The sequence below is a fragment of the Molothrus ater genome, chromosome 7 (genome assembly GCF_012460135.2).
Source record: "Molothrus ater isolate BHLD 08-10-18 breed brown headed cowbird chromosome 7, BPBGC_Mater_1.1, whole genome shotgun sequence".
NCBI lineage: Eukaryota > Metazoa > Chordata > Aves > Passeriformes > Icteridae > Molothrus > Molothrus ater.
The window spans coordinates 4267903-4280994 of record NC_050484.2 but is presented as its reverse complement, the minus strand read 5'-3'; the positions used below and the strand labels follow the sequence as shown (position 1 = coordinate 4280994).

Sequence of the window (13092 nt, the reverse complement as noted above, 5' to 3'; positions counted from 1 at the left end):
TTTTTTAGCAGTTTGGCAACATTCTGGCATAGACAGTGCCCTTTAGGAACTTAAACATTAACGTGTGCCTGTTTTATATTGCCAACAGGAGCTGGAGGCACAGAGAAAGAATGTGAAGCTATTTCTTAACTACAGGTTTTCCATTTTAGTGATAAGGCAACACTTGTCACCCTGTTTTCAGAGACAAAATCTGCTTTAAAACTGGATATCTGTGTCAGCTTCTTCTCGTAACATATCAAGCATTATTAAAAGACCTTATTTTCCTTAATTTAATAATTTTACCATGTTTTGTCACATTTATTTCTTATTTGCACTTTGCATCTGGATCTCAGCAAGACTGTGAGAAGAATGCCAGTATCTCCAGACACTTTGCTGCTGTTTAAGGAAATCTGTTTCTCCTGTTTGTAATGACAAGCCTGTGAGCTACAGCCTTCCACTCCAGCAGGATCTGTGCCTGCAGAGGAACATTTCCCCTCTGCCTTAAATACCACCAACCACTGGCTGTGCAGATGAAAAGCCCCACACCTGCAGGCATTATATCCTCTTGGGATAAGTCCCCAGAATTCATGGCTTTACAGCATCCAACAGAAATTTTTACTGAAGCCTGGAAGATTACTCTCCTAAAAGCCCCATCTAGATACAAGCATGTAAGTCCAGGATGATAAGAAGCTGGAGGAGAGCATTCTGACCCAGGCCCAGATCTAACCCATGGTAAAGGGTGGAAATGTACAGCATAGTGCCAAGAAAAAAAAAAACCAACAAAACACATGGTATTGAGACCAACAGAAAACTCACAGTGGAAATACAAATCCCATAAGCTCCTGATTAAGTCCCCTAATTAAACTATTGTGTACCACTTATGATACTCACAGCACCACCTCTCTGCATTTATTTTTTTTAATATTCCCATCCTTTGCCTGTTCAATTTCTAACACTTTTTCAAAAGACCTCTCTCCTCCTGTGTCCTGATAAAACACTGGCAACTCTGATCCTGACCTTCAGAACAATTACATAAACAACCAAGCAAATAACTCACTTCATGTTCCAGTAACCAAGCCCAAAAGTACATACCAAGGAGAAAAGTATCAATCCTGTTATTGGGGTGCCTTATACATTGAAATACAGAGTGTAATACAACATCTCAGTTCAAAATGCTTCCTTTACACATACACACTTTACAGCTAGAATATTTGCATTTGATATTGCAAATTCAATATTTGAATTTGATTAGACCCTTTAATAACTTCAGTTAATCCACAGCTATATTTCCTTGTGAAGAAATAAACACTCCCACCTCATCTTCTTCCCATGTACAGATTTACCCAACCTTATGCAGGGTTTCCACATCATAGAGCATTGCAAAGCTGAAATAAAGAGTTCTGCAACTGCCATAACAAAGAGAATCTGAATGCACTTCCTGACTCATTTAGGAATAGCTCCTAATGTCAGTCCCTCACTAAAGCATGGGATTCTTCCTTAAACCTGTGGCAGACTTCTTGGAAGGATTACTCTGAGGTGAGGTCCTGGCCCTGCTGAATTCACTGGCCAATTCCCAGCTCCCATGGATTTCAGCAGGGCTCAGATTTCTCCCACCACCAGCAGCAGGCAAACTCAACTTTCCCTCACTGCATTTTCCAGTTAGGGTATTATGCCAGCAGAATTGTTTCCAGGCAGTCTGGCTTGTCTGTCTGTGCTTGTAACCCATCTTTTCTGTGTATGTACTTTCACCACACAGCCACATGCTCCTGCATATGGAAAATTAACCCCCCCTACACACACACCTTATTCTCAAACACTATGAAGGGGAAAATTACTGAAGCCAATTTTAAAGAAAAAATATTGCTTGAGATGGAAATAACAGAAATGTAGCCTTGAAACAGTTAATCTCCAGATGACTAAAAGCAGCTAACCTTCATCAGAGCTCAGATTTCCAGCTTCTGCAGAGGCTGAGCACTCTGGGGGCCTGTGCATGGTATGCAGCATTCTCAAGGACAGCTGGATTTCTGGCATCTCTGGACAAGCTGGAAATGGTAATTGCCATCCCAGTGAGCTCCTGTGCCTGAGACTGATAGGGAGAGCTCCCCTTGAAGTGTCTCTGCTCACACTCAAACCGTGCACCAGTGGGGAGGAGGGGCAGGTGCACAAAAGGAGGTCTAAAATCACAGGAGTTTTGTCCATAACTCCTACAATCACAGGGGTTATGTACATAACTCCTACAATCACAGGGGTTAATGTCACCCCTTGCCCCCCACCTCCTGCAGCTTGACATGATGGAGTGAAAACCTGTTCGAGCTGCAGTGGAACACAGAGCCAGGCAGTGCTCACAGACAGCTGGAAAGGAGGATGTGCACAGAAATGACAGCAAAAGAGGATAAGGAAAAATGTCTCACTGCTGCCATAAAGGATTTCCTTTGATCCTAAACCTGCCCTTTCAACTGAGATTCAGATTAACTCTGTTGTATTTCCCAAGCAGCCAGGCAGGCAGTGGAATGTCTGGATCCAGCTACTGTTGGTAGCAATGTCTTTTCAGACTTTTAGGAGCATCTACATGGTCTGTTGAAGACCTGGATCAAACACTGGGCTGGGCATGAGCATGATGTGTACACAGAATACTAAAAAATATTTAACTTATATTACTATATACTTATATAGTAATACTAAAAGATATGTAGCTTTATTTAATTTTTGAAATACTAAAAATTGTTTAACCAGTCACCCTCATAGTCACATAAGGCAGGATCTTACAAAGAGGCTGAGGACAAATGCAGATGTGTCAGCTGAGGAATTGTGTATCACAGAGTGTCTGTAGCCTCAAGGGATCTATGAATGCCACCATGGGCCAAGCAAAGAACCAAAAAACTTCAGCCTAGAACCTTCCTATGTCTGAAGCCAAGAGTGGACACCAAGAAAAGTGAAGTCTTCTCTCACGTTCTTCACCTGAACTTCCTCAAATATCTAGACATACTTGAGAAAACAAAGCAAGCATCTAGGCTTATCCATATCTCTGTGGGGTTTCAGCTGAACAGGAGAAAGAATTCTCTAGTCAGCTACATAATTCTTTTGGTCTTCAATCCTCTGAACTGAAGATAAGTTTGATATTGATATCCTCAAGCTGAGGGCTTGTCTTTACTGTAAGACAGGCATACAATTTAGAAAAAGCTGTTTCTGCAGCACATCTGAGTGATTTATTCATTTAGTTCATTAGGCCAGACATAAATAAAATATGTGGGTGTCAGTCCCCTACATGCAGCTTTAATTTGCTTGCTACATGTCTGGTGGAGGTCACTGTCACTTACCACCTCTGCACTTGGTGTGACAAATGTCCTCCCACACTCCAAGTGCTGCCACTGCAGACAGCAGCAACTGCAGTGAGCACAGGACCAAGCCAGGAAGCCTCTAGATCTTAATTATAAAACCATAAAAGAAACCAACTGCCTCTGAAGCTCTCTTACTAGGAAACAAATGAGAATGGGAAATTTATTTCCAACCATAAATCCCAAAGCCTTCAGTTTAATTTTTCCCAAGTTAACTTTCTCACCTAGCTAAGCAGCACTGCCTTCTATTATTAGCTTCTGGCCCAATATCAGCTGACCACCATCAGTCAAACTGTCTTCATCTCAATGAGCTCAGGGACTCCCAAGGAACTCTGTGGATGCTGACTTGTGCTTGCAGCCTCTAATTATATTCTAACAGATAATGGAGCATTTAAACTCAAGGAGGATAGATTAAACTTGTAAGTGGATCAAAATCCTGGACACAGCCACAGCTCATAGGATTACATCCTGGAAACATCAAGCTTAGAGGAAAGGCCCTCACCAGCTGGCTGTTTCCCCATGACAAGTTTTTTAAGGACCTGTTTTCAGCCTCAAAGGCTGTTTGCTATGCTTTCCAACTGCAGCATGTCTCTAGAATTTATTAAATTGTCAGTTGAGTATCTGGGCTGATGTTAAACCATCTGACCAGGCCAATGGCTACTTGACTTAGCAGACAATCATAACAGTCAAACAAATGGAGGCTGAGAAGGTGAAATTGTTTTCCCAAGTGAAATTGTAAGTCCCTGTTCAGCTATAAAGCAGCCTCTCAGCTGCACATTTGCCTGTTTTCCTCACTGCAAGATTCTCTTCCCTCCATAAAACTCAGGACCATGATAAATTCTGTTCCCAGCCTTAGGGTGAGAGCAGGACTGAGCTTCCTCCTGATGCCCCTGGCTCTTGCTGGTGACCCCCTGCCAGACACAGCTGCAGGCAGAGCACTTGCACTCTGAATTCAAACTCCAGCCCCTTTTGGGGACCTGCCAGAGCAGAAACTCTGCCCTGCAACTTAAGCACATAACCATGCTGAGGGAAAAATCCTTTAGACATTATCCCATATACACACTCAGAAGGATGTGGGGAAATGGGGTAAACCTATATTTGACAAAAGAGTAACAGCAACCTGTATGTGGTGAAAATAAATCCAGAGAAGGCCTCCTGTGCAATCTGGCTCTGCCCTGGTCCAGGCTACTCAGCAGATTGCAGCTTGTATTGCTGTAGCAGACACAGACCTACTGCAGTGATAAATCCAGGGACAAACACAGGGAGCAAAGGGAAAGGGCTAGTTGGGAATGGGTGGAGAAAGCCTGGAAAATTAACTCTGGTGTGGCTCCCTCAAAAGAAAAATCCCAAATAAGGGCTGTGCTTTTGGATGATGGCCAATCCACCATCTCCTGATGGGAGGTGCTTGGCCAGAGCAGCAGAGCTGCTATCAGGCATTATATCATTGCAGTCATTACTGCTCCATTAGCAGGGCTGCAGGCTGCTGAAGGGACAGCCCAGGAGCCAAAGCCAAATTGCTTTTCTTTACTCCTTCAGCATAAAGTTTAGCAGAATTTCAGGAGCTCAGAGCCCTTTTAGACTCACATTCTTCCAGCATCAGAAGTTTTCAGCAGGTCTATGGGCAGTGCCACTAACATCCACATCCACTGAAGTGTCCCAAATACTCCCCCTGCACCCAAACTGCTGCTTACCAAAGGCTTTCCATTTTCCAGAGCCTTTTTAAGAGGAATGCTAACTTTTATTTACAGGTACAAGGACTTTCCCAACCCAGGAAGAACTGGTGACAAAAGCACACCTACAAAGCCAAGGGTGTGACTCATGTAATGACACCTTCCCACCAACCTCCTCTTCCCATTCACTGCCAACACTGGCAGACCCTTTTTAAGAAAGAATTAACCCCACCTCGCTCACAGTGGCATTTAGCCACCTATATACCTTTCAAAATATGACACAAGTGCTTTTAACCAACAATCATTATTCATAACACTCTTTTTACTGAAGTACAACTGATGCATTCTGCTTTCAGATGTACATTTGAATATTTCCTTATAAAATGAGAAAAAAGTATCCAGTTTTATACTGACTAAAGTCTTGAAGTGACACTGAGTAAAACACATTTTTTCACTCTAACTCACATTTCAGTGAAAGATATTTAGGTTATGTCCTCATAATTTAAATTTTAGCTTAAATTTTTAAATGTTTAAAACTATGTCTTTTTGGGGACAGGGAGGAGTAGTTGCATTAAAACAATAAATAATGCTTAGGTCATTCTCTTTAAAAATGTATTATTTCAGAAACTAAACAACTGGTTTAGGAGGTAAGGATGGCAAGAACCTCTGTATAATTGGATGAGCAATTATTTCACAAGAATGAAATTTAATCATCTTCATCAATGCAGTACAGAAAAGGATTACAAATCACTGCATGTATATCAAAAGCAGCACTGATAGAAAACATATTATTTCTCCTTATTACCATTTGTATCAACTAATGATGAAGTCTAATTCTTTTTTATTATGATTAAAAACAACCTAAGGGTTATTTTTAACCTCAAGAACTCAAAACAACTTTAACTTTTCTCTCATCTTGCAGCCACTGGGTCAGAGACTTGGGAGAAACTATTAATTTAAAGAGAAACCTTTCCTATTGTAACTGTAAAGCCAAAGATCTCCAGAGTTCCCCAAAGTCTCTTCATTTCTGAGCCATTTATCAGATGTTCTGATGCAAACAGTGGGGGGAAGTATGGTCCAGTGAACTAAACTGACCTAAGCTGAGCTGTGAAACCTCAGACAAGCAACTCTGCCTTCTGCCAAGGACCTTATGTTTTCTTTGCTTCAAGGTTAATCAGTATCAGAGGAGGAGCTATTACTGCTATTTCTCTATCAGATCAGGGGTCAGATCCTGATCTGGTACAAATTGCTCAGTTCCACACAGTGATAACAGTACCTTTAGGCTGGCATCTGTATCACTGACTGACCACTGACATCCAGTTCACCTCTTCTCTTTGAGCAGCTCTATTATTAGCAAGACTCTTTGTCTATTAAGCAAAAGTATCTAATACTTGTTATCCCTTTAGTGCAATTAGTTCCTTTTAAACAGTGCCAAAACTGCCTTTTTAAATTTATTATTTGTGCAAAATGATTACTGAATGCAACAGAACCACAGAATGACAGAATCATCGAGGCTGGAAATGATCTAACCAACATAAATGTGCAGCACTCTGCAAAAAACACAGGAAATTCCTTCCTCTCCACAGCCTTCCTTCAACTGCCTAAGAACTCAGACATGAACCAGCTGTCTGGAACACATAAATCCATAACTGCACATTTCTGTTCACTTCTAGGTGGAAGACTAGACTATACAATAATGGGAGTGCCTTCTCCTAGTGGCTTACAGTCTCATTAATGCTAACAAATTAGGCCTACACAATGAACAGACCAGCAAGACTTAAAAGTCACATGCAATTTTTAAGTTCACAAGAGGGACCTACAAAAAGAGTGCAAATTTCTATGACTTGTCAAAAAATTGTCACTGAATAAGACATAAAGATTCATGGTGTCAGTAAGCCTTGATCTTGACACAGAGCTGAAAACTGAGTGCAAAGCCTCTGTGATCATAGAACATTCATAGAAATTACCATCTTGACCTCTTATCCATGGTATTTCAGATTAGTAAAGCAAAAGGACTTCTAAATCCAGCATATTTTAATTTTCCCCTTCTCCCTGTTATGCTTTGCTGCTGCTACCAGCTCCCAGAGTCTTGGAACACCAAAGTGGGGGAAAACTGAGCTGAATTTCTGTTCCTCTGAGTTCTACACCAATACAGACCTGCATGCATGGTAAGATCCTCCCCTGCAACTCCTGCTCTCTCTTCCATGGCTTTTCTGCCACAGAAAGATACAATATCTGGCCCATGAGACAGAGGAGTTTTAGTCTGATACTGACAGAAAAACAAATTATTGGAAAACTCCAAGTATCTTGGGGAACGTGCAGTAGAAAACCCAGCCCTGCCAGGCACTGTGTACAATTAAATATAAAGAAATCAAACTGACAGGAATTTGTCTTTAAAGCCTCTGTGGGCTACAGAAAGACACCACCCCTGCCAAAACCCAAAAATACTGCTTGTGTCTTACTTACATCCATAAATTCCACGTTGGCTTTTGGACCAGTGGTCTCATTAAGGATCTTAATGGCCACAGGAATTTTTACTGTTTCTCCCTCAGGGACCCAGATCCCCTAGAAAAAGAAAAAAATGAAGACTAATAAGACAACAATCAGAAAAACTTGATTCAGAGTTACAGTTCTTTTGACACATTCTGTCATATTATGCAGATCACAGAATGGAGAATACACAAAAGTACAAAAAATATAAATCCATGAAGCACTTCTTACATCAAAACTAAACTCTGATATAAAATGAAACATTTGAATTTCTTGTCCACAACAGGGTTTGTAAAGAGCAATGGCAGCATGGCATGATGCACATTTTCTAGTGACTGAAATAAAATTCTGATACTGGTTTGGATACAATTAAACAAAAATGTGTATTTTCTGTCTGGATTCTGATGCTCACATTTGAAGCTATTAGTAAACTCTCAAAACTGATTATCAGCAGATCATAACATCATGAAGTAACAGAACATCCTGAGAATAATAGATTTAGAGTGAAAAAATTATGGGCTGTTTGTCTAATTACTAAATACCTGAGGATCAAAAACTTAGGTGGCTAAAAAGGAAATTTAAATTTAAAATTCACAAACTGTCCTGGGCTACTTTTTCATCATTCTTGACTATTGCTGTTTTCTTGTCAACCTCATGGCTTCCATCTCTATCACTTTATTATCACCTAAGTATAGTCAATCTCATTATTTATAAATCTATTCCAACACCGTGTAGCTATAGTGACCTGCTCTGTGCTTCCTTCCTTTCCTCCCCTGTTTGAGGACACATGCAGGTGCTCTGACCTACCACCTTGATTTAGCAGCTTTGGGCTGCTCCCAAAGGGTTGGGGAATTGCTTTGACCCCTAAGCCCAAGTTCATCCCTCTGAGATCTGGACATGACCAACAGATCATAAAAAATAAATACTTCTTTAACTGAAATACTTTCTCCATTGTGGGTTCCACTCTCACATCCCAGTTGTTAAAGGGTGCCCTGAAGTAACTCATCTTTTCTGTTTAAATGGAAGAAACAAGAAGTGTAGGTAATGGCATTGTTTTTACTAGGTATTATTGCTGTTGCAAGACCCAGGTGACACTTGTGAAATGAAAGACAGCGTTTATCCATCTTTCCAAAATTTGGAATATGATAAAAGATGTTCTAAGGTAAGAACAGAAGGGCAAACGTTGGAGCTGCACTTTGCCAGCAGGACAGTCCAGCCTGGGTAGCCCTCTGGCACATAAAAATGACTGGGGCTGACATGTCTTTGCTCACCAAGAAATAATATTTGCGTGTCACCATTTGATGCTGAGGATGAGTGTGACATTCACATTCTCTGAAAAAATCCTTTCGCCCAGGATTTTTCTCCTGGGAAGCTGAGAAGCCTCAGAGAAAAGGAAAACAATTCTTATCTCATTTGCTTCTCCTGTGTTGTGCTCATGTGGAATGTGTTTGGAGATTGTTCACCCACAGGTGATTGTTCCATTGGATTCTGCAGTCAATTGTTTTGACTCTTTGGCCAATCAGGGCCAAGCTGTGTCAGGACTCTGGAAAGAGTCAGGAGTTTTCATTATTATCTTTTTAGCATTCAGTAAGTATCCTTGCTGTATTCTTTAGTGTAGTATAATATTCTTTAATATAATATAGTATAATGAAGTAATAAATGAGCCTTCTGAGAACATGGAGTCAGATGCATCATTCCTTTGTTGGGACATTTCCCTGCTAATACAACAGATGAGTTCCTTGCACACAATTCCAGTGTCCTTGCTCTGCAGGGCTCAGGAACCACCCCTGGCACAGGCTGCCCTGCTGCAATGCAGAAGTTGCTTGCTCCAGAGGTAAAAGAGGGCACTCACGGCTGTGTGGGGAAGGCTCTCACCTTGTACACTGTTCCAAAGGCTCCAGAGCCCAGGACTTTGACTCTCTTCAGCTCTGTCTCCTTCAGGATGCGGAGCTGGGCTTGGTTGGGTGCTGTGCCGCTCGGGGTCAAGGGTTCCACCAGCTGCAAGGAAAACCAACACTCCCAAACACTGTTCATCATGGAGACCCATCACAAGTTCATATTGAGAGCCATAACCAACCCACGGAAATTCTGGGATAAGACAGCGGAGGAGATCTATTGACCTCTGCCCTGCCAACTCCTGGAGGGGTTTTTCATCTTCAAAAGCCAACAAGCAATGCCATGAAACCAAGAGACCTTGTAAGAACCATGTGTGGTAGTGCAATACAACAAGACCTGATAAAGCAAGTCCTCACTCAAAAGCAGTAATTTCCACCAGAAACTACATGATGGAATTATGAACTGCAAATTGAATTGGTGTCAGAGTAACACATCCAAGGACTTTTGATAATGGAGGCAGTATAAATATTTTCAACATGACAGAAATATAGCATTTATTATCAGTGTACCACATCCTATTTTTGCCCATTTTAGTGTCTTTTAAGTTGGCCATATTTCTTTTTAATGGCCTGGACTAAACGGCTCATCACATTCTTATTCTGTCTTGAGGAAGGGATGGTTTTTCTGAACTTCTGTTTTACCACACAGGAAGACAGCTTTAGGGAGAAAACACCTTAGAGCAGACAACTAATTTATAACACCCACTAATTTACTGCAATTAAACAATTTCCTCAAGATGTCCCAAGAAACTTTGTAAATGAGCCACAATGGCACATTCAGTTAAAAATGCTCTTAGATCTCATACCATCTCTGCCAGAAAAACGTTTCTTTAAAACTAAATTAAAAATACACGTAGAGCACAATACTCAATACAACACATGAAAAACATTTTGTTCCTTCACAGGATGAGGAAAATAATTCAGAGCTTCTCCTACTCAAATAGGTTTGAAAACAATGCAGCACTTCAAAGCTGCCTATTTACAAGGCTAAATGCACCATGCTCTGCAGTTTGAGAACTACTTCGACAGCTCTTTGGGCACCATGAACTACTTAATTAGTTGACCAAACTAATTAGTTTTGTTCAAGTAAAAATACCAGTACCTGGCAATTAACAGGTAAGGAAAGAACAAAACCAAACAGCAACAAGTTGAGTGATTTCTCTTTCCTCCTTCCCACTTTAGATGTTCAGTATTTATACCATGAAAGAAAGGTTTGCTTTAAAATAAAATTAGGCATACTAGCAGCACACTTCTGTATTTTCAGTTTGTGAAGGATGAAGAGAGGTTCTGTGCCACAGTCCACCAGCACAGGAATGGCAGGGAGAGGTGGGGACGTGTTGTGGGGATCTAAAACCAGGCTTGTAGGGTTTGATGGAGAATGATCTACGGGAAGAGTAAGTCCTGTTAGAGCCTTCAATTAGAAAGAGAGACTTCAACTAAAGCTAATTGCTTGTGTGTTTATTTCAGGATGCTCCTGATTTAATCTTAAGTTTCTCAGCCAAAACAGCAGCTTCCCCAAATGTTCAGTAGAGGCCCTGGTCCCTCAGGACTATTGCCAGCCACAGCTTTTATCTGACCAAATGAAAAATGAAATCTGGACATCAAAGCAAGGAGAACCACCTGCTTAAAATAATTTATGCTTAAGTATGGGCTGATACAGTGGCAAGATTTATTCATTTAAAGGCACTGAGTATCGTTAAGCTTTCTATACAGCTGAACAGTGTTTAACAAGCAACACAAATTCTAGCCAAACATGGAGATACTTGTGCAAACAGACTGGGGATGCATAAATCATTTACTTCCAGGCTCTACAGTGGAGTTGAGTGGGAGCAGACCCTTGGAACAGAAGAGAAAACAGCACTGTTAATAATGCCTTATCAAAGAGTCACTAGCTAACAGCATTTCCAAGCTTTATTATCTCACAAAGGGGCACCCTAATTTAAAAATACCATCACCTGCAAAGTGTCTCAAATATTGCACTGAGGAGATTGCAGTAATGACCACTGCAGTAGCTGATAGACCTACATTTAATGTTATATTTAAATATACTTCCTAGATTGCCCCCTTCACTGGTGACACTTCAAAGAGCAGGATGGAGCCATGACAGCACTCTGCTATAGCTCTGCTACATGCTTTTGCCAGTAGAACTGTGGACTTCAGTTGGTTAAGCTCTGTGGAGTATCTTGGCTTAATAAAATACATTATTATTACTGATCATTATTACAAGGCTTTGACAAAATCTGCACTACAAAATCTGAAACTACAAAATTTTGTCAAAATCTGGACTACAAAGGTATTGTAGGCACTTGGAAAAACAGCAAGTTACAACATCTGCCTTTAAGCATGAAGTTTGTGCCAGAGCTTGCTGAAGGAACTTACTTTAGCCTTAAAAGTCAATCTAAATATGGCCAGAATGAAACCCTGTAATAGTTAAGCATGAGAGCTGCTAAATGTACTGATGAACTGGGATAGAAGTTCAGTGGAGAGCAGGATGGGAGTTGAGAAATCAGGTAGGAAACTTTTCCTGGTCTTCAGAAGCTACGAATCAGTACTTGTGCAGAAAAGCAGCATCTTGAACCAGCTTAGTCTGCACAGGTAAGCAGAAGGATTTCTACAGGTAAGGGAAGACCTGAACATGTCTAATATAAAAGCAGAGCAGCCCTGAATACCTCCCCAGACAGCCTGTGAGGAGCAGCCCAGGCTCACCTCAGTCTCCAGGAACCTTCTCAGCGCTCTCTTCTTCTTGATGCTTTTGCGCCGTACGTACACGGCGAACGTCAGGCCCATGATGACGATGATGAAGAGGCCACCAATGACTCCAGCAGCAATCAGGGGGGTTCTGGCAATCAGAATCAGAGACTTTACTTCCACAGCTAGGGGTGAGAGACCAAAGAGTGCTTGGGTACATAAAACACAGTCACGTGGAAAGTTCATTAATTGCCTTATGAATTCCAGCCCAGATGGAAAGTCAGGGCAAACACATTGACACATGGTAGGAATTTGCTTGTTTTTCATCATTATGCCAATTCCATTTTTCTTTACAAACCCCCATGCACATGTGAGGAGTCGTGTGGACAAGGAAACACAACATGCACTTTGATGGCAAATGCAAATCTGCAATGGCAAAATGAGGACATAGGTATCTGCAGGTTCCTGTGAGAGATCTGCCTGTGCTGACTTTGGCTCCACCCCCATCAACTCATGGGCTCTTGCATTCAGGGGAAAACAAGCCCATGAAAAAACCCCAGAATAGCAACACAATGTGCCTTCCTGAGCATGGAGGAAGTGAGAGGGAACTTCACAGGCAAGATGTGGAGATCACCTACACAGGCAGTGGAGAAATCAGGCTCCCTCCAGAGAAAAACTCATAGCAGTACCTTCAATTGAGCATTTTCACAGCATACCAACAACTTGCCAACAATGAACACACTCAGAGCATTTAACATCCCTCCAACAGTGGCTGCAGAGTTGCTGAAAAGATGGGTAAAACCCCAGCATGCAACTGCAGAGTACAATGGTGCTGAAACCATTGCCTGGTAAGTGCAGGACATAGATTAACTATTGTCAAGACTGTGGAAATGTCACTGCTGTTCTCTAAAAGCCTCCCTCAGTTACATCTGAATGATGATGAAAGGTACATTACAGCCTATTAATAAAAATGTACCACACAGCGACAGAAAATTTTAGAGTCTCCCTCAGAAATACTAAATTGTTTTATATAAC

General features: G+C 41.3%; 1 protein-coding gene across 2 annotated transcripts in view; it reads right to left on the bottom strand.

Moving 5' to 3' along the window:
- The window catches only part of ERBB4 (erb-b2 receptor tyrosine kinase 4), a 590650-nt gene that overhangs the window by 106143 nt on the left and 471415 nt on the right, over positions 1 to 13092 (bottom strand). For both annotated transcript variants that reach the window (XM_054515325.1, XM_036387293.2), the window contains exons 17-19: positions 12076 to 12208; positions 9350 to 9472; positions 7451 to 7549 (exon numbers count right to left, since the gene is read on the bottom strand). In XM_054515325.1, the coding sequence (XP_054371300.1) occupies positions 7451 to 7549; positions 9350 to 9472; positions 12076 to 12208 (355 nt within the window). The remainder of the gene's footprint in view (positions 1 to 7450; positions 7550 to 9349; positions 9473 to 12075; positions 12209 to 13092) is intronic.